Source organism: Heteronotia binoei, chromosome 6 (genome assembly GCF_032191835.1).
Source record: "Heteronotia binoei isolate CCM8104 ecotype False Entrance Well chromosome 6, APGP_CSIRO_Hbin_v1, whole genome shotgun sequence".
NCBI lineage: Eukaryota > Metazoa > Chordata > Lepidosauria > Squamata > Gekkonidae > Heteronotia > Heteronotia binoei.
Window position 1 is genome coordinate 141,708,086 of NC_083228.1, and position 25,415 is coordinate 141,733,500.

Below are 25,415 nucleotides of genomic sequence, written 5' to 3' on the forward strand. Positions count from 1 at the left end.
ACATTGTCCGATGCTATTTGTATGTGGCGACCGTGCAGAGATGGCAGGAAGGATTTCAGTGACCTGTGAACAGCAAGGAGCTCGAGACAGTTGATATGCAGGAGCTTTTCGTTCGCCGTCCACTGACCTTGGGCCATCAGAGAATCGAGGTGAGCTCCCCACCCCCACCTCGACGCATCTGTGGTGACAACAGTTGAAGGTGATTGTTTCAGGAATGGCATTCCTTGTAGAAGATTGTGCTGGCTTGTCCACCACTGTAGGGATGGCAGAATGTGGTTGGGAGCTGAAAGTAGCGTCCGTTGTGATTGCCTCTGTGGGTGAAAGGTTTTGACGAACCACAGTTGAAGAGGTCGCATGTGGAGCCGAGCATATGAGAGAACAGCGGTTGTTGCTGCCATCAGACCCAACATGCGCTGAAACACGAGAGCTGTTTGTGTCGGATGGGAGATTATACTGTTGGCCAGGGTTTGGATAGTCGTGACCCTGTCCATGGGTAAGTATGCCATATGGTCTGTGGTGGATAGATATGCCCCGATGAATTGTATTGTCTGCGAGGGGGAGAGTTGAGACTTTTGGTGGTTGACCTGCAACCCTAGGGTAGCGAGGAGGTGAAGTGTTATTTGAATGTGCTCCTTGAGCTGCTCTTTCGAGGTTCCCACCATCAACCAATCGTCTATATAGGGGTAAAGGGCTATGCCCCGCTGACGGAGGAACGCTGCTACCACTGCCATACATTTTGTGAAGACCCTTGGTGCGGTTGATAGGCCGAAGGGGAGTGCCCTGAATTGGTAGTGGGCATCCCCTATGGCGAACCTCAGGAATCTTCTGTGGCAGCTGCTGATGGTAATATGGAAGTACGCGTCCTGCAGGTCTATCAGGGCCATCCACGCGTCCTTGGGAATGAGTGGCAGTGTGGACTGTAGGGTAATCATACGGAATTTTGTGGGACGTATGTACTTGTTTAGTCTGCGTAAGTCCAGGATTGGGCGCTGGCCCCCATCTTTCTTTGGTACCAGAAAGTACCGGGAGTAAAACCCCGTGCGATGGTATTGGGGGGGGATTGGCTCTATGGCCGGTTTGGCCAGAAGGATGTTGATTTCGTCTTTTAGAGCCTGTGAGGGGGGGGGTTACAGGGAAATGCGAGTTCCTTGGTTGTGAGGTGAACTCTATGAAGTAACCCTTCTTTACAATTTGCAGAACCCAAGAGTCCGTTGTTATGGACTGCCAGTTCGATAGGAAGGGGAGGAGTCTGGGAGTGGAGGAGGTGAAGTCAAAGAGACTGCTTGTTTGGAGGAGTGGTCTTTTTGGGAGCCTGCGGTCTTTGGCGTTGTTGAAAGGGTTGCTTTGCAGGGGGTGCCCTTCTTCTCCAATAATCAGATTGCTTTGGAGATCTGGTGCGCTTGTAAAAGGGGGTCCTCCAAGGTCTCTGCCTGTTACCTTGAGGTTGCTGTTGGGTTACCCCCAGTCGTTTCGCCCTTTTCCTACTGTCATCCACGGTGGTAAGGATGTCATCCGTGGTGGCATTAAACAGGCCCTGCCCATCAAATGGGAGATCTTCTATTTTATACTTAATGTCCTGTTGTAAGGAGGACGAGCGAAGCCAGGCGTGTCTCCTGAGAGCTATGGCGGTTGCCATTGATCTGGATGTGCATCCGACTGAGTGGCGAACAGTGTTAATCTGTTGCTTGCTAAGACGATTGAGCTCTCTTAGCAGTTTGGTGGCCTGTCGTTGTGATGTTTCAGGTAGCGATGGTACCAGAGTGGTGAGCTGTGCTGCAATGTTGTGTGCATATGCCGCAAAATGAGCCATGTAATTATTAATTTTTACTGATGCTGTGGAGATTGAATAAAGTTTTCTCCCCAGTGTATCTAGTTTACGCCCCTCTTTCTCCGGTGGTACAGGGTGGCGTGTTTGCTTAGTTTTTGACGACGAATGCACAATCATAGAGTTAGGCGCTGGATGGTTAAACAAAAATTTTGATTCCGGGGCGTGAATTTTGTACAGTGACTCGACACGTTTGGATGTTGGTGGTATAGAGGCTGGCTTATCCCAGGCCTCTTTGAGGGCCTCTAAGTGTACTGGAAGCATGGGCAATGATGAAGTAGCAGGTAGGTCTGCATTGATCAAATCGTGGACGACATCGGTAACCTTGGGAAGGTCGGTGGTTAACTTAATGTTCAAAGTTGTGGCCATGTCGGTTATGAGGTCCAAATAGGACTTGGCCCCTTCTGAGGGAGAGAGATCTGCAGGCTTGACTATGTCAGAGGCTGGGGAGGCCGGCTGAGATAAGGACTGTGAAGAGTCTGAAGCCTCAAGGTCTGACTCGTCTTCGTCCCGTGGATCCTCGGGATCCAGTGGTAAAGGCGGTTTAGTTTGCTTGGATGTTGACGGTGTAGGAGAGACTGGAACTCGATGGCGAGGCGATACCGCATGCTCGGAACGAGATGACAGGTGGCGTTGGTACCGTGCTGGACTTTGTTGTTGTTGGTACCGTGTTGGACTTTGCTGTTGTTGGTACCGTGCTGGACTTTGCTGCTGTTGGTACCGTGCTTGACTTTGCTGTTGTTGGTACTGTGTTGGGCTGTGCTGTTGTTGGTACCGTGCTGAATCCTGTGGTTGGTACCGGCCCAATTCCTTCTGCTGCTGGTACCGTGCCGGGTCCTGTTGTTGGTACCTAGACGAGTCGTGTCGTTGATACCGGCCGTGGTACCCTTCTCGATGTCCCACATCCTGGTGCCGTGGGTCACGGTGTCTACGGGTGCGGTAGGATTCTATAGAAGGGAATCTTGACGGCGTATAGCGCGGATAGGAGCAGCGGGATGGAGAGCGTGATCTGCTATAGTACCGACTCCCCTCGTCTCTACTGAAGGATCGCTCACGGTATCGTGTGGTCTTCTCCCGGTATGGGGATGTCTGGTACCGGTGCTTCATTCTGGGGGACGCCAGATGTCTGTCCCTAGAGAGTGATCTTCCGTGACGTCTATCGGGTGCGTGGTCTCGATGGCGTGGAGAGTCGAAGCGAAGTGGAGACACCATAGCGTCCTTGTAGGTACGAGGGACAGTAACGTCCCGGAAGGAGTCAAGGTCGAGCTGTTTTTGCAGTTGCTGTTGCTGTAGAAACTTTTGCTGCTGCAGTTGCTGTTGCTGAAGAAGCTGTGAAGATGGTTGTGTAGGTTCCTTCGCCAAGAGGTCCTCCGGCAGGAATTCCTGTATTGAAGGCGAACGAGAGCCAATTCGGATGACCTCGGATTCGATAGCATCTACCGGAGTCAGGACTGGAGGCGGTGTTGGAGCCGTGAGCACTCGGAGTGAAGAGACCGCTAAGGCGGCTTTCGCATCCGAAGCTGACTGGTGAGGCGAAGAAGATTTCTCTTTTCCCGTCGAGTCACCATGTTGTTTCTTGGAATCATGGTGCTTCTTCGGGTGTTTTGAGGGCTTAAGCTTCCTGGGAGTCATAGCCACAGAAGCTGCCTGGACCGTACCGACCCTCTGTGGAGACTTCTGCGGATCAGAAGACTGAGACATAGCCGGGCGCAGAGATTGGGTCAGTAGGTGACTATTCAGTCTAGCGGCGCGGTTCTTTTTAGCTTGTTTGCCGAACTGGGCACAGTGAGCACAAGCGTCAATCCTGTGGGTGTCGCCCAGGCAAATTAAGCACAAAGCGTGGCCGTCTGAGGAGGGGATCTTAGTCCCACAGCGAATACACTTTTTAAAAGTGATTTTAGTTACTTTTCCTTCCATACGCCCGGGGGGAGGGGGGGGAAGGAGGAAAAGGGGAGAGATAAAGGAAACAGGAGGATATACAAAGAAATTTTTTTTTTTTTTTTGTTATACTATACCAGACAGAAGTAAACGTGGAGAAAAACGAAGAAAGACGTTAGCGGTAGCGGGGGAAAAAAAACAGTTGAGGAGGCTAGTTGAGAGGAGACGCAACGAGGAAGGACTATCCCGGGCGGCGGTCGGAAAGAAACTGGTGGGTGGAGCGCCTTCCCCCCGCTCCAGGCATGCGCAGTGGATGCCTGCTCCCCAGGGCGGGAGGAAGTGCGCGCCAAAAATAACGCCTAAGGCTAGCTTTGAATTCTCCGAGGTCGGGTTCGTTCCAGCGGGAAAACCCATGTGTGGGACTGCACAGAGACCACGAAGAAGATCTGTGGCTATATTGTCGGTTGTGATCTGGACATGTCGGTTGATTACAGATGGAAGGAACGATTGAAGAGCCCTGTGAACGGCTATGAGTTCTATGCAATTTATGTGCATGGCCCTCTCGGGGGCAGTTCACAGACCCCTGACAGTCTTGACCTCTGAGTGGGCTCCCCATCCCCACTTGGAGGCATCTGTAGTCACGATGACAGATGGAGGAGGAAGAACAAAGGGCATTCCGCAAAGTAAATTGTCTGGTACTGTCCACCAAACAAGTACAGTGAGGTACAGTGAGAACGGTATTCTGTGGTTGTACATGTGGATGGTAGGCACGAACAAACCAAAGCTGGAGATGTCGCATGCGCAGTCTTGCGAATCGAAGAACCGAGGTTGTTGCGACTATGAGGCCCAGAAGACGTTGGGTGGTGATTGCAGGTTGCATCGGGGTATGTATGATCACCTGGGCCAGGGACAGGACGGTGCGGGCACAATCCCTGGGAAGAAAAACTAGATGAGGAGATGTGCAGAGACGAGCACCCATGAACTGTAGGTCCTGAGTTGGGGTGAGGTGAGATTTGGTAGCATTCACACACAGGCCCAGGAAGGCGAGAAGAGAGAGTGTTGTTTTGAGATTCTTCACCAGTTGATGTGCTGTGGGAGCGATGAGTAACCAGTCGTCTGTGTACGGGAACACTGGAATGTTGTGAAGACGCAGAGCAGCTGCGACTACTGCCATGCACTTCGTAAACACTCTGGGGGCAGTGGACAGCCTGAAAGAGAGGGATCGATACTGGAAGTGATGCTCTCCCATGGCAAAGCGAAGATATTTGCGGTGCTGAGGTCTGATGGTCACATGGAAATAAGCATCCTGAAGATCCAAGGATGCCATCCAGGAATCCTGCGGAATTAGGGGAAGGATGGATTGGACGGAGATCATTCTGAATTTCTTGTAGACTATCCGCTTGTTTAGTCTCCTGAGATCCAGAATAGGTCGCTTGCCCCCATCCCTCTTGGGCACCAGGAAATATCGTGAGTAGAAACCTGTCCCCCGATGGTGAGGAGTAACAGGTTCTATGGCATTTTTTTGCAGCAAGTCCAGAATCTCTTGTTTGAGATGAGGGGAGGGTGGAGGAATAGTGAAGAAGTGGTGGTGAGGTGGCAAAACGAACTTGATTGCGTAACCTAGGTGGATTATGGTGAGCACCCAAGAGTCCATGGTGCTTGAGCTCCAGGTTGGATAGAACGGGAGAAGACGTGTTTGATAGCAGGGATTCAGCTGTTAGTGAGATGCAGAGGGGAGTCAAAGAGACTACTTGGCTGACTGAGAAGATTTCTTTATCTGCTGAGAGCGTGGCCTCTGTTGGAAGGGTTGCTTTTGTTGGGGGGGGGTTCTTCTTCTAGTAATCGGATTGCTTAGGAGAGCGTTGACGCCTCTGAAAAGATGGTCTCCAGGACTTAGGTTGATTGAACTGCTGGGAGGCTGGCTGAAAGACTCCAAGGCGCTTCGCCCTCTTGCAGCCATTATCTACCGAAGTGAGGACTTCATCAGTGGATGCATGAAAGAGGCCAAGACCATCAAAAGGTAGGTCTTCGATTTTTTGTTTAATATCGGGTTGCAGGTTGGTTGACCTCAGCCAGGCATTTCTACACAATGCCACCGATGAACCAAACACTCTAGATGAGCAGGAAACGGCATGTCTGATGGTGTTAATCTGCTGTTTCGAAACTCATGATACCTCAGAGACTAAATTAGATGCAGCTCTCTGAGAAGTCTCAGGCGGAGAAGGAATGAGAGGAGTAAATTGGTTGGCGAGATTAAATGTATATGCCGCAAAATAAGCCAAGTAATTATTAAGCTTGGAATTAGTAGAGGCAAGGTTGTAAATCTTGCAAGCCAAGATGTCCAACTTCCGGCCCTCACGATCGACAGGAGTAGGGTGCCTGGCTTTAGTTGCTGAGTGCACGATTATGGAGTTTGGAGCAGGATGGGAGGCTAAAAATTTAGAATCAGGAGCATGTACTCTGTACAGGGAGTCAAAGCACTTCGAAGTAGGTGGAATCGAAGCAGGTTTGTCCCAGGCCTCATGCAGACCTTCCAACATGGCAACATAGGTAGGAGAGACATGGCAATGGCAACATAGGTAGGAGACACCCCACTGGGAAATCCGCCTGAACCAGATCGTGGAATATGTCAGAAACCTTGGGTGAGTTGGAAGGAAGAGTAACATTCAGGGCTTCAGCCATGGTAGTAATCAGGTTAAGGTAGGCCTTCGAACCGTCCAATGGAGAAAGACGGCCTGGCTGTGTGGAATCCGAGGCAGGAGAGCCAGGAGGATCTTCGGAGTCAGAAGAGCCTGAGCTGTCCCCGTCGGATTGGGATTCCTTGGTTGCAGGAGAGATCAGAGGCTTGGTAGGTACAGATGTGGATGCATGTTCCTCGGAAGGTTTAGATTTTTCTTGTAAGACAGTCAAAGTCGTGGCTGATGTAGAAGTCGTGGCCGGAGCAGCAGATATGGTTGCGGAAGAAGCAGGGTATAAAAGGTTCTCGGTACCGAGGAGGTTCACGGACTCGAAGGGCTTCACGGTCTCGAGAAGAGAGATACTCTGGGTCTCGGGTTCAAGAAGGCTCACGGTACCGAGGAGATCTGAAGTCACGGATTCGAGGTGTTGATACATCACGGCTGTGGGATGCGACCTCGAATTCACGGTACCGAGAACGACAGAAACCCTCATTCGAGGGGGAACGGGAGTAGCGATGGTACACCTGGCGATGTCTGGGAGATGGTCATCTGGAGAGTGAGGAATAGTCATATCGACCCCTCTGGTAATAGTCCTGGTATTCACGGTAGACTGGAGAGCGTGAACAGAAATCATGATGTTGAACCGGTGAGCGGGATCAGACATGCTGGGTGGAAACCTGTGTCGACGACTCTCTGTAGAGAGGAGAAACTCCGATGTCTCGAAAGGATCCAGCCTGTAGCAAAGACCAGGAATGTTGAGAGAAAGTCGGATCCGAACGGGGGTCGGGTTCAAGGATGTGGAACAGCACCACGTTATGGACCGAGGGCGAGCAAGATTGAACCGGTATAACTTCGACTGAAGCTGGGGAGTGAGGAGTGAGATGAGGCATATCGGAGATGATGTCGGAGGGCGCCGAAAGCTCTGGTGGAACAAGAGGTTGGATTGGAGTGTGGAAACCGATGCCATCGATGTTGCTATAGCGGTCGAAGTAGTGGCCCTCGGGGAAGTCGTCGGAGTCGACCTTGTCGGATCACGAGATTTCTTCGGGGCCGAGGCAGACAAATTGTTATGGCGAGACTTCTTTGAAGCCTTGTGGCTGGTGTCGGAGTACTTGGATGGTCTCTTGTCGGACTTATGCTTCTTGTGAAGTTGAGGAGCAGCCGACTCTCCCGCTCGGTGTGGGGGAGGCGGCGAATCAGAGCTGGGCATAGCTCGAAGAGATTTTTCAAGCAGGAAACTTTGAAGTCTGGCCGCTTGGTTTTTTCACACCTGTTTACCGAAGCTGGCGCAATGAGGGCAAGTATCTACCTGATGAGCTTCACCCAAGAAGAAGACAGTACAAATGTCCGTCTGAAGTAGGGATTTTAGATCCACACCTCCGACAATTTTTGAAAGTAATTTTCCCTTCCATATGCTCCAGACAAGGGAGGGGAGGGAGGGGAGAAAAATAGGGAAAGGAAAGCGCAGAAACAAGGGCTTTTTTTTCCTTTTAATTTTATAAGGACAAAAAATGATAGACGAAAGGTGAGGAAAAAAAGGAGAATATGATACCAAACAGGAGAAGGCGAGCTGAGGAGAAGACGAGCTGAGGAGAGAGGAATGCAGCAAGGTAGGTGTTGCCTGGGCGGCGGAAAGGAAGAAACTGAGTGGGAGGGGCGCCTCCTGCTCGCTCCAGGCATGCGCAGTCGATGCCTGCTCCCCAGGGCGAGCGGAAAGTGTGCCAAAAAATGCTCTAGGCGAGCTATTGGAGACTCCGAGGTATAGATCCGTTGCCTGCGGCAAGACCCACGTGTGGGACTGCACAGCGACCACGATGACGATCCAGTAGCACCTTACGAGACCAACAAGACTTTAGGGCAGGGGTGTTGAACTCATTTGTTATGAGGGCAGGATCTGACATAAAGGAAACCTTGTTGGGCCGGACCATGTTGGGTTGGGCCGAGCCATTTTGGGCCGGGCCACGTGCGTACCTATTTAAGATTACGTAGGAGAAATATAAATTTTATAAAGAACGCGGGCAAACACAAATATATTTTTAAAAAACTTAAAACATTAGCACTCGTTAGTCTTAAAGGAGCTTTATTTGTATTCTTCCGATGGGATCCAGGGAACTGGGCAAAGGAAGCTCTGTCTCTTTCCTTCTTCCCCAGTGTACCAGGAAGGGGAGGAGCCTCAACCAATAGAAGGAAGAGATGCTTGGCTCAGTAATTCTGCTGTGCAACTGAGAGAGCCTGGCAAAGCAAGCTCTCCCTCCCTGCCTTCCTCCCCAAGGAAGGAGCCTCAGCCAATAGAGAAAACAGAAGTTTTGCTCGGCAGCTCCTGTGCGACTGAGCAAGCCTGGCAAAGCAAGCTGTGATGCAGAAGGAAGCAAGAGAGGGAGAAGGAAGCAGATGACAGCCAGTTGCTCGGGGGCCTGATAGGAGCCCTTCGGGAGCCTCATTCAGCCCCCAGGCTGCATGTTTGACACCCTTGCTTTAAGTTCTCCTTTGGCACCACACTACGTTCCCTGTTCTTAGAGTCATTACTTCCAGTCTGTTTTTGCTTCTGACTCCCTGGCCTTGACAGATAAAGACAATTTCATTCTTTCCCGTGCAGCACCATCCACAGGGAAACTGTCCTGCGTGAGCCTCTCGGAAATCAAGGGTCCCATGCATCTCCTACTCATTCCAGTGAGGGCCGCACAGGAATGGAGCTGCACACGCAACACAGCCCCATCTCACTCCCGCTGGCCGCCTTTAAGAGCACCCCAATGCTCTTGCTAGGGGGCTGTCCCTCGTGGCAAGCTGTGAGAACACAAGATGGTGTGGTCTCATTTGGAATACTGTGTACAATTCTGATCAACGCACCTCAAAAAGAATATTATAGCATTGGAAAAAGTGCAGAAAACGGCAACTAGAATGATTAAAGGTTTGGAACACTTTCCCTATGAAGAAAGGTTGGGGCTCTTTAGCTTGGAGAAACGTAGACTGCGGGGTGACATGACAGAGGTTGACAAGATAATCCATGGGATGGAGAAAGTAGAGAAAGAAGTACTTTTCTCTCTTTCTCACAATACAAGAACTCGTGGGCATTCGATGAAATTGCTGAGCAGACAGGTTAAAACGGATAAAAGGAAGTACTTCTTCACCCAAAGGGTGATTAACATGTGGAAATCACTGCCACAGGAGGTGGTGGCGGCTACAAGCATAGCCAGCTTCAAGAGGGGGTTAAATAAAAATATGGAGCAGAGGTCCATCAGTGGCTATTAGCCACAGTGTGTGTGTGTGTGTGTATATGTATGTGTGTGTGTGTGTGTGTGTGTATATATCGGCCGGTATCGAATTTGCCCTTTTTGGGCAAACTTATAGAGAGGGCAGCGGCGTTGCAGCTACAGAGTTTCCTGGAGGATGCTTCTGTCCTTGACCCCTACCAGTCTGGCTTCCGCCCGGGCCACGGGACGGAGACGGTGCTGGTCGCTCTGGTGGATGACCTTCGGCGACATCTGGATCAAGGCGGCTCGGCGGTGCTGATGTTGTTGGACCTGTCGGCAGCGTTCGACATGGTCGACCATCGGCTTCTGGCGTGCCGCCTTGCCGACGCAGGGATTCAGGGGTTGGCCTTGCAATGGCTTTCCTCTTTCCTTGACGGTCGGGGACAAAGGGTGGCGATTGGGGAGGAACTGTCCCGGAGACACACGCTTGACTGCGGAGTGCCTCAAGGGGCGGTCCTCTCCCCGATGTTATTTAACATCTATATGCGCCCCCTTGCCCAGATGGCCCGGGGGTATGGGTTGGGTTGCCATCAATATGCTGATGACACCCAGCTCTATCTGCTTATGGACGGCCGACCCGCCTGCGCCCCAGAAAACTTGGACCGGGCGTTACAGGCAGTGGCTAGGTGGCTTAGGCTGAGCGGGCTGAAGCTGAACCCGGCGAAGACAGAGGTCCTTTGCTTGGGTCGCTGCGGCCCGGGAAGGGAAATCCCCCTGCCAGCTTTTGACGGCGCTTCGCTAACAGCGTCGGGCAGGGTCAAGAGCCTAGGGGTGCTGTTGGAGCCTTCGTTGACGATGGAGGCTCAGATAGCAGCCACTGCCAAGTCCGCGTTTTTTTCATCTTAGGCGGGCGAGGCAGTTGGCCCCCTTCCTGGAACGTGACGACCTGGCAACAGTGATCCATGCTACGGTCACCTCGAGGCTGGACTACTGTAATGCCCTCTACATGGGGCTACCCTTGTGCCGGACCCGGAAGCTGCAGTTGGTGCAGAACGCTGCTGCCCGGCTATTATTAGGGCTCCCTAGATGGGAGCACATTCGGCCGGGGCTCCAGGGTCTGCACTGGCTGCCAGTAATATTCCGAGTCCGGTACAAGGTGTTGGTCATCACCTTTAAAGCCCTATATGGCCTAGGACCTGCCTACCTTAGGGACCGTCTCTCCCCACACGTTCCCCAGAGAGTACTACGCTCAGGCTCACAAAACCTGTTGGTAGTCCCCGGGCCAAAGGAGGCCCGTCTAAAATCCACCAGGGACCGGGCCTTCTCAACAACGGCACCTTACTGGTGGAACCAGCTGCCGGAAGAGGTACGGGCCCTGCGGGATCTAGGGCAATTCCGCAGGGCCTGTAAGACAGTCCTCTTCCGGCAGGCCTATGACATTAACTGACAATGAAAACATCCTGGATGGAACAAAATGTATTTATAGGCCGCCGGTTTTAATTATCCTATTTTATCCTGCTTTTATTAACCTATAGTTTAATTGTATTTTAAATGTTTCAATCTGAAGTTGTCTAATTTATCATGTTGTAAGCCGCCCTGAGACACTTAGGTGAGAAGGGCGGGGTATAAATCTTAATATAAATAAATAAATAAATAAATAAATAATATATATATATATATATATATATATATATATATATATATATATATACACACACACACACACACACACACACACACACATATATATATTGGCCACTGTGTGACACAGTGTTGGATTGGATGGGCCATTGGCCTGATCCAACACGGCTTCTCTTATGTTCTTAAGACAGGGCACAATGGTGAGAGAGGGACAAGTCAACTGGGGGCGGCGTTCCCACTGTGGGCCAAAGGCGCAGGTGGATGCTGCGGCCCTCTACCGGCACCTGAGCGGCACTGGAGCCCTGCGCCATCATAACTGGCCCTTACGCTGACATATGCAGACGCAAAGGTCAGTTGGCTCCCACCGTGTTTTCAGAACATACACACACAGAGGATTGTGCTGCAAGTCACTGAAGGCACAAACACCTTCCTGTGTTAGCAACGCAGTTAATGTTTCACCGGGCTTGATGGGAAATGTCACCTTTGTTCTTTGCCTCTGTCTCTCCCCCTCCCGTTCTTCAAATGTTATAACAAATTACGGGCCATAAAAAAGAACTAATCAAACCATCTATTTATTGTTCCCAAATGGTTTTACGGGCTTAGCCTGGCCCATTAGCTCCATTTCCAAGGCAGCTGTTTGGCTCTCGTTTAAGACTCTGCTCAGGTGAGGTTGGTCCTCCTTGCACAAAACAGCACCAGCATCACAGACGTTTCTGCCCATGACATGGTGCTCCAAACTCACCACTGGCTTGAGCGCATGAAACCACCTTATCCTGAATCAGACCAGCAGTCTTCTCAAGTTGGTCTTAAAGGTGCCAATTGACTCCTATTTTGTTCTACTACTTCACACCAACACAGCTGACTACTTGGATCTAAGGTCAGTATTGTCTACTCAGACTGGCAGCAGCTCTCCAGGGTCTCAGGCTGAGGTCTTTCCCATCACCTCCCGCCTGGTCCTTTTAACTGGAGATCCCGGGGATTGAACCTGGGACCTTCTGCATGCCAAGCAGAATCTCTGCCACTGAGCCACAGCCCCTGTCTATGTCTCTCCAGGGTCTCAGATGGAGGTCTTTCCCATCACCTTTTACCTGGTCCTTTTAACTGGAGATGCCAGGGATTGAACCTGGGACCTTCTGTATGCCAAGCAGACGCACTGCCACTGAGCTACAGCTCCACTTCATGGCTCCCCAGGATCTCAGGCTGAGGTCTTTCCCATCACCTTCTGCCCGGTCCTTTTAACTGGAGATGCCAGGGAATGAACCTGTGACCTCCTGCATACCAAGCAGACACTGTACTACTGAGCTACAGCCTCACTTCATGGCTCTCCAGGGTCTCAGACGGAGGTCTTTCCCATCGCCTCCTATCTAGCCCTTTTCACTGGGATTGAATTTGGGACTTGCTGCATGCTGAGCAGATGCTCTACCACTAGGGTTGCCAAGTCCAGTTCAAGAAATATCTAGGGACTTTGGGGGGCGGAGCCAGGAGACATTGGGGGTGGAGCCAGAAGCAAGGGTGTGACAAGCGTCACTGAACTCCAAAAGGAGCTCTGGCCACCACACTTAAAGGGACCGCACACCTTTTAAATGCCTTCCCTCCATAGGAAAGATAGGAGCACCTTCTTTTGGGGCTTATAGAATTGGACTCCCCAGTACAATCCTTTTGAAACTTGGAGGGTTTTTTGGGGAGAGACATCAGATGCTATGGTGAAAATTTGGTGACTATCTCGAAAAACAGCCCTCCTCAGAGCCCCAGATACCAGCAGATCAATTCTCCATTATTTCCTACTGGAATAATTCTCCCACAGTCCCCCTTCTTAGGGTCTCAGGCGGAGGTCATAAGAACATAAGGGAAGCCATGTTGGATCAGGCCGATGGCCCCTCCAGTCCAACACTCTGTGTCACATAAGAGAAGCCATGTTGGATCAGGCCAATGGCCCATCCAGTACAACACTCTGTGTCACATAAGAGAAGCCATGTTGGATCAGGCCAATGGCCCATCCAGTCCAACACTCTGTTTCAAATAAGAACATAAGAGAAGCCATCTTGGATCAGGCCAGTGGCCCATCCAGTCCAACACTCTGTGTCACAGAAGAACATAAGAGAAGCCATCTTGGATCAGGCCAATGGCCCCTCCAGTCCAACACTCTGTGTCACAGAAGAACATAAGAGAAGCCATGTTGGATCAGGCCAATGGCCCCTCCAATCCAACACTCCGTGTCACATAAGAACATAAGAGAAGCCATGTTGGATCAGGCCAATGGCCCATCCAGTCCAACACTCTGAGTCACATAAGAACATAAGAGAAGCCATGTTCGATCAGGCCAGTGGCCCCTCCAGTCCAACACTCTGTGTCACATAAGAACATAAGAGAAGCCATGTTCGATCAGGCCAGTGGCCCACCCAGTCCAACACTCTGTGTCACATAAGAACATAAGAGAAGCCATGTTTGATCAGGCCAATGGCCCATCTAATCCAACACTCTGTGTCACATAAGAACATAAGAGAAGCCCTGTTGGATCAGGCCAATGGCCCATCCAGTCCAACACTCTGTGTCACACAATGGCCAAATATATATATATATATATATATATATATGCTCCATACTTTTATCCAATCCCCTCTTGAAACTGTCTATGCTTGTAGCCGCCGCCACCTCCTGTGGTAGTGAATTCCACATGTTAATCACCCTTTGGGTGAAGAAGGACTTTCTTTTATCCGTTTAACCTGACTGCTCAGCAATTTCATTGAATGCCCACGAGTTCTTGTATTGTGAGAAAGGGAGAAAAGGACTTCTTTCTCCAAGCTAAAGAGCCCCAAGCGTTTTAACCTTTCTTCATAGGGAAAGCGTTCCAATCCTTCAATCATTCTAGTTGCCCTTTTCTGGACTTTCTCCAATGCTATAATATCCTTTTTGAGGTGCGGCGACCAGAACTGCACACAGTACTCCAAATGAGACCGCACCATCGATTTATACAGGGGCATTATGATACTGGCTGATTTGTTTTCAATTCCCTTCCTAATAATTCCCAGCATGGCGTTGGCCTTTTTTATTGCAAACGCACACTGTCTTGACATTTTCAGTGAGTTCTCTACCACGACCCCAAGATCTCTCTCTTGGTCAGTCTCTGCCAGTTCACACCCCATCAACTTGTATTTGTAGCTGGGATTCTTGGCCCCAATGTGCATTACTTTGCACTTGGCCACACTGAACCGCATCTGCCACGTTGACGCCCACTCACCCAGCCTCAACAGATCCCTTTGGAGTGCCTCACAATCCTCTCTGGTTCTCACCACCCTGAACATTTTAGTGTCATCTGCAAACTTGGCCACTTCACTGCTCACTCCCAACTCCAAATCATCTTTCCCAGGTCTTTCCCATCACCCGCCAACTGGTCCTTTCAGGTGGAGATGACGGGGATTGGACTTGGGACTTTCTAAACACAAAGCAGATTCTCCACCACTGAGCTGCAGCCCCTCCCCAAAAACACACAGGAAGTCGCCTTATACTGAATAGGATCACCAGCTCAAGGTCAGTACTGTCTACACAGAGTGGCAGCAGCATTCTTAAATCATCAAATGTCTGTAAAACATTCCAGACAATTTTGGGCTGCTCCAGGAGCGGATCTGAATTCCTCTCTTTCTCACAATACAAGAACTCGTGGGCATTCAATGACACTGCTGAGCAGTCGGGTTAGAACACATAAAAGAAAGTCCTTCTTCACCCAAAGGGTGATTAACATGTGGAATTCACTGCCACAGGAGGTGGTGGCGGCTACAAGCATGGACAGCTTCAAGAGGGGATTGGATAAGCATATGGAGCACAGGTCCATCAGTGGCTATTAGCCACAGCGTATTGTTGGAACTCTTTGTCTGGGGCAGTGATGCTCTGTATTCTTGAAGCTGTGGGGGGGGGGGAACAGTGGGAGGGCTTCTAGTGTCCTGCCCCACTGATGGACTTCCTGATGGCGCCTGGGTTTTTTTGGCCACTATGTGACACTCTGTATGGCGAACTCTCCACCGGCCATCGAAATAGAGGGGCACCAAAGAAGAGGTACAAGGACTCCTTGAAGAAATCCCTTGGCACCTGCCGCGTCAACCATCACCAGTGGTCTGACCTAGCCTCAGATCGCAAAGCATGGAGGCACACCATCCACCAGGCTGTCTCTTCCTTTGAGAACGCACGCATAGCTGGTCTTGAGGACAAAAGGAGATCGAGGAAGAATCGCACTGCTACAGCACCAACCCCAAATCAGACTTTTCCCTGCAGCCACTGTGGCCGGACCTGCCTGTCCCGCATTGGTCTTGTCAGCCACCAGCGAGCCTGCAGCAGACATGGACTACTGCACCTTTCTTAAATCTTCGTTCGCGAAGTCAAGCCAAGAGAGATGTGACACAGAGTTGGGCTGGATGGGCCATTGGCCTGATCCAGCATGGCTTCTCTTATGTTCTTATGCTCTGTAACTTTGGAGATGTTTACTGAACTACGTATTTAGAGTAAAAATGTCATTTTTCGGGGAAGCTAGAAACAGCAGAGCTGAGCGCTTGCTACAAAAAGGATAGATGCCAAGGAAGCTGTTTTGGGGACAGAAAGATATTTTTTTAAAAATTAAAAATAGAAGGGTGGACCAGGTCGAGGGCTTCTGTTTGTAGCATCTATTCCTTTGCATATTAGGCCACACACCCCTGATGTAGCCAATCCTCCAAGAGCTTACAGGGCTCTTAGTACAGGACCTGCTGTAAGCTCCAGGAGGACTGGCTACATCAGGGAGGTGTGGCCTAACATGCAAAGGAGTTCATGCTACAAAAACAGGTCAGATTCAGTGGAAGGCAGCGTCATGTGTTCATGGCAGCTGACAAAAATAATCCAGTGAACTTCACCAGCCGAAGGTCCTGCTGAGGCCACCTCCTCTAGCTCTAAGCAACACTGCTATAAGAACATAAGAGAAGCCATGTTGGATCAGGCCAACGGCCCATCCAGTCCAACACTCTATGTCACATAAGAACATAAGAGAAGCCATGTTGGATCAGGCCAATGGCCAATCCAGTCCAACACTCTGTGTCACATAAGAACTTAAGACAAGCCATGTTGGATCAGGCCAATGGCCAATCCAGTCCAACACTCTGTGTCACATAAGAACATAAGAGAAGCCATGTTGAATCAGGCCAATGGCCCATCCAGTCCAACACTCTGTTTCACATAAGAATATAAGAGAAGCCCTGTTGGATCAGGCCAATGGCCCATCCAGTCCAACACTCTTTGTCACACAGCAGCCAAAAAACCCCAAATGGCATCAGGAGGTCCACCAGTCGGGCTAAAAGCCCTACCACTGTGCCCCCCACCCAAGCACCAAAAATACAGAGCATTACTGCCCCAGACAGAGAGTTCCAGCAACATGCTGTGGCTAATAGCCACTGGTGGACCTCTGCTCCAGATGCTTATCCAATGCCCTCTTGAAGCTGTTCACGCTTGCAGCTGCCACCACCTCCTGTGGCAGTGAATTCCATGTGTTCATCACCCTTTGGGTGAAGAAGGACTTCCTTTTATCCATTCTAGCCTGACAGCTCAGCAATTTCGTCACCTCTGGAAAAGCTTGATGACAGCCGCTCAAAAACCAAGACCTCGTCTCTCCCTTCCCCACCCCCCCACTCAACACAGCCGGTCTTTGCCGTTCCTTCTCTTCTGACACCAGTGCTTTGTCCTTTCGTCACCTGAGGCTGAGCTTCTGCAGAGCCCCCAGGACATTCTCTCGGGTAAGAGAATCCTTCTCTTCGGTTTTCAGTCTTTCTTCCAGCAGCCGGAGCACCCGGAGGTTCTGTGAAAGGTAGAGGCGACCTGAAAGAAGATGATGATGATGCTATTAGATTTATATCCCGCCCTGTACTCTGAATCTCAGAGTCTCAAAGTAGTCACAATCTCCTTTCCCTTCCTCCCCAACAACAGACACCCTGTGAGGTGCGTGGGGCTGAGAGAGCTCTGACAGCAGCTGCCCTTTCAAGGACAGAGTCTCAGAGCAGCCTACAATCTCCTTTCCCTCCCTCCCCCACAACAGACACCTGTGAGGTAGGTGGGGCTGAGAGAGCTCTGACAGAAGCTGCCCTTTCAAAAACATCTCTGCAAGAGCCATGGCTGACCCAAGGCCATTCCAGCAGCTGCAAGCGAAGGAGTGGGGAATCAAACCTGGTGGACTTCTTTTGGGCCAGGGATCACCAGAATGAAGCTCTACGGGAGGGAGGGGGGGCGTATGGGAAGAGGCGGTCTCGCAGATATGCTGTCTGTATGCCACACCCCTCCCAGTAATGGTTTCTGGCCCTCCTTCTGGTTCTGCAGTTGCTTGTGCGTTTTGCCGAATTACTTTATAGCCTTAAATGTATTTTTAATTGTTCAAACAAGAAAAAATACCAGAGAAATGGGACTGGACTATGAAAGTTTTATCGTGGAGTGAGATGGACAAACTAACTAGAACGCTAAGAGACTATGATTTAGATATATTCAAAAAGGAGTGGAAGAAATTTAAAGGATATATGGAGAAAGAGTGGAATGTAAAAAGACATTGGACAATTTTTTAGCATTAATGAGAAAAGAAAAATTTATATTGAACTCTGTTCAGTTAGTAGTACCTTTAGTATTGAACTTAAATCTATAACTTCGGGGAAGTCAACACTGGAGGGAGGGGGGATTGAAATACCATATGGGTTAGTACTGAAAATTTATAATTAAGATTTGTAACCATATGTTATCAATAAATTGTTAAAACACAAATGTATTTTTAATTGTTCGAACGTTTTACCATGTTTTCCGCCTTAGGCAACCTCATGGGGTAGAAAGGTGGCATAAAAGAAGTCCCAAATCAATAAACTGTCAGCACTTAGACACCAGTACTGATGCAGAGAGCAACACTGGCATTTCCACCATAGGGCATCCCTTACCTTCAGCCAGAGAGGCGAAAGCGTTGATCAGCCTGGCTGTATACTGACGGACCACCTCGTTCTTTGATTGTATCAGCATCAGCACACTTCTCTGCGAGAGGCAAAAACACACGTGACGGGGATTCTGCCCTTCGACCGATGAACTCTCAAACCAAAAATCACACTTTGCGCTCAACTCGCAGGAAATGCGCCGTAGGGAACGGCTTGAATGCCGTCCAGATTTCTGTGGGTGAAAGGAGGCAATTTTCGCCAATCCCTCCCCCCTCCCCATTCCCTAGCCCAAAACTATCCCTAGCAGCAGGATTTTGATGGTTTGGAGGAACAGGCAAAAATATGCCTTTCCCCTTGGGATATTGCCAAGGACTGGGTTTATTCAACGGTAGCAAAGGTGGAGTGATTCCATTATTATTCCTGTGTTTACTCTAAAACCATATTTGCTCATTTCTCTATGCTTATATGTTTATAATCAGGGCTTATTTTGTAGCAAAAACTCCTTGGCATATTAAGTCACCCCCTCCCCCAATGTAGCCAATCCTCCTAGAGCTTACAGTAGGCCCTGTACTCAGAGCCCTGTAAGCTCTTGGGGGAATGGCTGCATCAGGGGGTGTGGCCTAATACATCAAGGAGCTCCTGCTAGAATTCCACCCCTGCCTTTGCATATTAAGCCACACCTCCCTGTTGCAGCCAATCCTCCTGGAGCTTACAGTAGGCCCTGTCTGAATAGACCAGGGATGTCGAACTCATTTATTAGGAGGGATGGTGGCTCAGTGGTAGAGCATCTGCTTGGTAAGCAGAAGGTCTCCGGTTCAATCCCTGGCATCTCCAACTCAAAAGGGTCCAGGCAGATAGGTGTGAAAAACCTCAGCTTGAGACCCTGGAGAGCCGCTGCCAGTAAGGGGAGGGATGGTGTCTCAGAGGTAGAGCATCTGCTTGGTAAGCAGAAGTTCCCAGGTTCAATCCCCGGCATCTCAAACTCAAAAGGGTTCAGGCAAGTAGGCGTGAAAAACCTCCGCTTGAAAGCCTGGAGAGCCGCTGCCAGTCTGAGTAGACAATACTGACTTTGGTGGACCGAGAGTCTGATTCAGTATAAGGCAGCTTCATAAGTTCGTATCAAACCGGAAAGCTACCCTGACTAACCTGAACATTGCTGTAGCAATCCAGAAGATCATTGTTGATGTAAGCCTGCAGAACCGTGTCCCTCTGCTCACCAGGGTGGGATGTAGTCAAGCGCTGCAAGAGAAGCACAGGAGAGAAGCCATCAAGCTGACCTTCTATCATGACGGGAATTATTTAAAACAAAGTTTAGAAACATAAGAACATGTTGGATCAGGCCAATGGCTCATCCAGTCCAACACTTTGTGTCACACAGTGGCCAAAAAAACCCCAGGCGTCATCAGGAGGTCCACCAGTGGAGCCAGGACACTAGAAGCCCTCCCACTGTTGCCCCTCCCCAACCCCCAAGAATACAGAACATCACTGCCCTAGACATAAGAACATAAGAGAAGCCATGTTGGATCAGGCCAGTGGCCCCTCCAGTCCAACACTCTGTGTCACATAAGAACATAAGAGAAGCCATGTTGGATCAGGCCAGTGGCCCCTCCAGTCCAACACTCTGTGTCACATAAGAACATAAGAGAAGCCATGTTGGATAAGGCCAATGGCCCCTCCAGTCCAACACTCTGTGTCACATAAAAACAGAAGAGAAGCCATGTTGGATCAGGCCAGTGGCCCATCCAGTCCAACACTCTGTGTCACATAAGAACATAAGAGAAGCCATGTTGGATAAGGCCAATGGCCCATCCAGTCCAACACTCTGTGTCACATAAGAGGAGCCATGTTGGATCAGGCCAGTGGCCCATCCAGTCCAACACTCTGTGTCACATAAAAACAGAAGAGAAGCCATGTTGGATCAGGCCAGTGGCCCATCCAGTCCAACACTCTGTGTCACATAAGAACATAAGAGAAGCCATGTTGGATAAGGCCAATGGCCCCTCCAGTCCAACACTCTGTGTCACATAAGAGGAGCCATGTTGGATCAGGCCAGTGGCCCATCCAGTCCAACACTCTGTGTCACATAAGAACATAACAGAAGCCATGTTGGATAAGGCCAATGGCCCCTCCAGTCCAACACTCTGTGTCACATAAGAGGAGCCATGTTGGATCAGGCCAGTGGCCCATCCAGTCCAACACTCTGTGTCACATAAGAATAGAAGAGAAGCCATGTTGGATCAGGCCAGTGGCCCATCCAGTCCAACACTCTGTGTCACGCAGTGTCCAAAAAAACCCCATGCGTCATTAGGAGGTCCATCAGTGGAGCCAGGACACTAGAAGCCCTCCCACTGTTGCCCCTCCCCAAGCCCCAAGAATACACAGCATCACTGCCCTAGACATAAGAACCTAAGAGAAGCCATGTTGGATCAGGCCAGTGGCCCCTCCAGTCCAACACTCTGTGTCACATAAGAACATAAGAGAAGCCATGTTGGATCAGGCCAGTGGCCCATCCAGTCCAACACTCTGTGTCACATAAGAACATCAGAGAAGCCATGTTGGATCAGGCCAATGGCCCCTCCAGTCCAACACTCTGTGTCACGTAAGAGAAGTCATGTTGGATCAGGCCAATGGCCCATCCAGTCCAACACTCTGTGTCACACAGTGGGCGGGGGGGAAACCCAGGTGCCATCAGGAGGTCCATCAGTGAGGCCAGGACACTGGAAGCCCTTCCACTGTGCCCCCCCCAAGCACCAAGAATACAGAGCATTGATACTCAGAACACTGATATTCTTCAGCTCACCCACCCAGCGCAAGGCCTGCAGCAGGAAGGCTTTCAGTCGATCGTTCCCGTCAACCAGGTCTTTCTTCAGCTTCTCGTAGTCCAAGGAGGGCAAGAGGGGCACTTCTTGCACTTTCCTGCAGGGGGAACAAAAAGCCAGACTGGTGACAAAGGTAGCAAACTCCCTGAGTTGGTACAAGTCAAGGTCAGTCAGATGAGACATGAACACGCGTGAAGCTGCCTTTTACTGCATCCATCAAAATCAGTATGGTCTACTCAGACCAGCTGTGGCTCTCCCGGATGTCAGGCAGAGATCTTTCCCATTGCCTACTGCCTGATCTTTTTAACTGGAGATGCCGGGGATTGAACCTGGGAGCTTCTGCTTGCCAGGCAGATGCTCTACCACTGAGCCACGGCCTCTCTCCTCCACATGGGGCTTTTTTTTTGTAGCAGGAGCTCCTTCGAATATTAGCTACATCCTGCCTGATGTAGCCAATCCTCCCAGAACTTACAGGGCTCTTCTTGCAGGGCTTTACAGCACCTGCTGGAATGGCTTTGGGTCAGCCATAGCTATCGCAGGAGTTGTCCTTGAAAAGGCAGCTTCTGGGAGAGCTCTCTCAGTCCCACCCACCTCACAGGGCATCTGTTACGGGGAGGAGAAGATAAAGAAGATTGTAAGCCACTCTGAGACTGATTCAGAGAAAAGGGCGGGGTATAAATCTGCAGTCTTCTTCTTTTTCTTTTACTGTAAGCTCTTGGAGGATTGGCTACATCGGGAAGGGGAGCTTAATATGCAAAGGAGTCCCTGCTACAAAAAAAAAAAGGCCTGCCTCCACATATTCGTTTTATTGCTTTCACTGAATCTTGTCATGAGCTTTCTTGAATAAGAATCCATCGAAAGGCTGAGCATAGTCTAATTTTTGTTATTACACTCGGGGGCGGGGGGGGGGTGGAATCCTGGCAGGAGCTCCTTTGCATGTCAGGCCACACACCCCTGATGTAGCCAATCCTCCTGGAGCTTTCAGTAGGCCCTGTATGAAGAGCCCTGTAAGGAATTCTAGCAGGACCTCCTTTGCATATTAGGCCACACACCCCTGATGCAGCCAATCCTCCTGGAGCTTCCAGTAGGCCCTGTACTGAGAGCCCTGTAAGGAATTCTAGCAGGACCTCCTTTGCATATTAGGCCACACACCCCTGATATAGCCAATCCTCCTGGAGCTTTCAGTAGGCCCTGTATGAAGAGCCCTGTAAGGAATTCTAGGCGGAGCTCCTTTGCATATTAGGCCACACACCCCTGATGTAGCCAACCCTCTGAGAGCTTACAGGGCTCTTTTTGGTAAGCTCTCAGAGGACTGGCTACATCGGGGGGGGGGGGGGTGTGTGGCCTAATATGAGAAGGAGCTCCGCCTATAATTCCAGCCCTGATTACGCTAAATAAGAACAGAAACGGGGGGGGGGGGGGGGGGGCTGGTCTTTACTGAGATGGTTCACCTGCATCCAGGGGACAGCCGAGGGTTCATACGAACGAACGTTCCTCAGTTGAAAAACTCCCCTCCCTGCAGAAAACCAGCATGTCAAGGAGAAGTGTTCCAGGCCTCTCCACGTCTTCTCCTTGATGTGTTGGTTTCCAGTCGGGTGTCGTGGTGAAGTGTGCGGACTCTTATCTGGGAGAGCCGGGTTTGATTCCCCACACCTCCTCTTGCACCTGCTGGAACGGCCTTGGGTCAGCCGTAGCTCTGGCAGAGGTTGTCCTTGAAAGGGCATCTTCTGGCAGAGCTCTCTCAGCCCCACCCATCTCACAGGGTGTCTGTTGTGGGGGAAGGAGAAAAAGGAGATTGTAAGCCGCTCTGAGATTCCGATTCAGAGAGAAGGGCGGGGTATAAATCTGCAGTTCTTCGTGGACTTCCTTAAGAGAGAGCCTTGAGAGCCAGTTTGGTGCAGTGGTTAAGTGCGCAGACCCTTATCTGGGAGAACCGGGTTGGATCCCCCACTCGCAAGTGCTGGAATGGCCTTGGGCCGTGAGCTCTGAGGAGGAGGAGCTGGAAGGGTTAACACACCTGGAAGAGTTGCCAGCCAGTTCCTCAGCTGAACAGACAGCAGCCGGCCCATCAATCGCTCTCCAGGCACCAGTGTCAGCTGCTGACGATCAATCTCCTCCCAGCTCTCCTCCTCCCATCTTAGCAGGAACGGAATTCTAGAAAGAGCGTCTTGGAATATTAGGCCACACCCACCTGATGGAGCCAATCCTCCTGGAGCTTACAAAAAGGAGCCTCGTAAGCTCTTGGAGGACTGGCTACATCAGGGGTGTGTGGCTTAATATGCCGCTGATGAGTCATATATCTTCAGATGTATTAAACCGAGACTATGGGAATCGGAGGATACGAAATTATGGCCAACTGACCCTTATATTTGCTCTCCAGCTTCCTTAGGTCTTTATGCTTTTTGTGGCAAAATGCCCAATTATCTATCAGACCTAACCACTCCAAGTCATCGCAGGGCATTTATGTTGGCTAGACTAAACGCGTTTCCCTCCAAAGTTTTACAAGGGAGATATCAGCGAGTCCCTTTAGCCGACAGACTTTGCTCCTGTGGAGCAAATACCCCTGACTCAATCCAGCATATATTGCTTGATTGTTCTTTATACCATAACCTCTGCAAAGATTTATTTGGCAAGCTTTCTTTCCCCCCAGATTTGTCTATTCTGCCACCCTGTTATTATTTATTGAGTGATACTGAGGGGGTGGTTAGTGAGGCCGTGGCAAAATTTCTGGCTGACATCCTTAAATTTAATTCTGACCATGTTTGAATGCATCTGTAAGCTCGGTTTTATCTTGATTTTATCTCCAATGTTTAAATTTTTATATTCTGTGTATTTTTATCTGAATCTATTATGCCATTAAAGGTTTGGTATGGTATGGTATGGCTTAATATGCAAAGGAGCTCCTGCTAGAACGCTACCCTCACATCTTAGTAACTTTTAAAGCGGTGTGTGTGTGTGTGTGTGTCTATCTGCCAATCAAGAAGTGAATCAAATTTTGAAATACTACTTTGGAGAGCGGGGTGGGGAAGAACTAGCTTCATGGTTTGGATGCAAGGACAAGCTATATAATACGCAGAATTATATACATATATTTGGGGAATACGGCTGCTAACACTGGGTTGGGAATTTCCCGGAGATTTGGGGGTGGAACCTGGGAAGGGACCGTTCGGGGATAGGGGGGACCTCAGTGGAGTCTAATGCCACAAAGCCCGCCCTCCAAAGCAGCCATTTTCTTCAGGGGAACATCTTTATTGGCTGGAGATCAGCTATAATTCCGGCAGATCTCCAGGCCCCATCAGGAGTTTGAAGAGATAAAGGCACACGCTACCGTGAAACCCAACCTCGAACCATCGATAAATCAAATAAAGAATACAATAATTAGACAGATCTTATATATTAAATGCCACACGGTATATCAATTCTTATACAGTTCAAGGAACGGTTGAACCGGAACGCCAGTCCCTCCTTTTTTCCCGCAACTGAAGATTGTACCTCCTTTGGGAAGGTCCCGCTGAAGTCGACAATTGTTCAACACGTTCAGTATTTCTAAAGCCAGTTTGGTGTAGTGGTGAAGTGTGCGGACTCTTATCTGGGAGAACCGGGTTTGATTCCCCACTCCTCCACTTGCACCTGCTGGAATGGCCTTGGGTCAGCCATAGCTCTGGCAGAGGTTGTCCTTGAAAGGGCAGCTGCAGTGAGAGCCCTCACAGCCCCACCCACCTCACAGGGTGCCTGTTGTGGGGGAGGGAGATAAAGGAGATTGTGAGCAGCTCTGAGACTCTTCGGAGTGGAGGGCGAGATATAAATCCAATATCTTCATCTACCTCACAGGGTGTCTGTTGTGGGGGAGAAAGGGAAAAGTGAGCCACTCTGAGACTCTTCGGAGTGGAGGGCGGGATATAAATCCAATATCTTCATCTACCTCACAGGGTGTCTGTTGTGGGGGGGGGAGGAAGATTGTGAGCCCCTCTGAGACTCTTCGGAGTGGAGGGCGGGATATAAATCCAATATCTTCATCTACCTCACAGGGTGTCTGTTGTGGGGGGGAAAGGGAAAGGAGATTGTGAGCCGCTCTGAGACTCTTTGGAGTGGAGGGCGGGATATAAATCCAATATCTTCATCTACCTCGCAGGGTGTCTGTTGTGGGGGAGGAAGGGAAAGGAGATTGTGAGCAACTCTGAGACTCTTCGGAGTGGAGGGTGGGATATAAATCCAATATCTTCATCTACCTCACAGGGTGTCTGTTGTGGGGGAGGAAGGGAAAGGAGATTGTGAGCCGCTCTGAGACTCTTCGGAGTGGAGGGCAGGATATAAATCCAGTATCTTCATCTTCTTCTAACAGCGGACCCGTGGCGCAGAGTGGTAAAGCAGAAGTACTGCAGTACTGTGATCTGAACTCTCTGCTCACGACCTGAGTTCTATCCCAACGAAAGCTGATTCAGGTAGCCGGCCCAAGGTTGACTCAG

The 25,415-nt window shown here is 50.1% G+C and overlaps 1 protein-coding gene across 1 annotated transcript in view; it reads right to left on the reverse strand.

The window, feature by feature from the left end:
* ARMC9 (armadillo repeat containing 9) overlaps nucleotides 1–25,415 on the reverse strand; it is a 231,135-nt gene that overhangs the window by 113,609 nt on the left and 92,111 nt on the right. The window contains exons 11-14 of the mRNA XM_060242830.1: nucleotides 20,935–21,046; nucleotides 19,277–19,369; nucleotides 18,140–18,230; nucleotides 16,922–17,045 (exon numbers count right to left, since the gene is read on the reverse strand). Coding sequence (XP_060098813.1) covers nucleotides 16,922–17,045; nucleotides 18,140–18,230; nucleotides 19,277–19,369; nucleotides 20,935–21,046 — 420 coding nt within the window. The remainder of the gene's footprint in view (nucleotides 1–16,921; nucleotides 17,046–18,139; nucleotides 18,231–19,276; nucleotides 19,370–20,934; nucleotides 21,047–25,415) is intronic.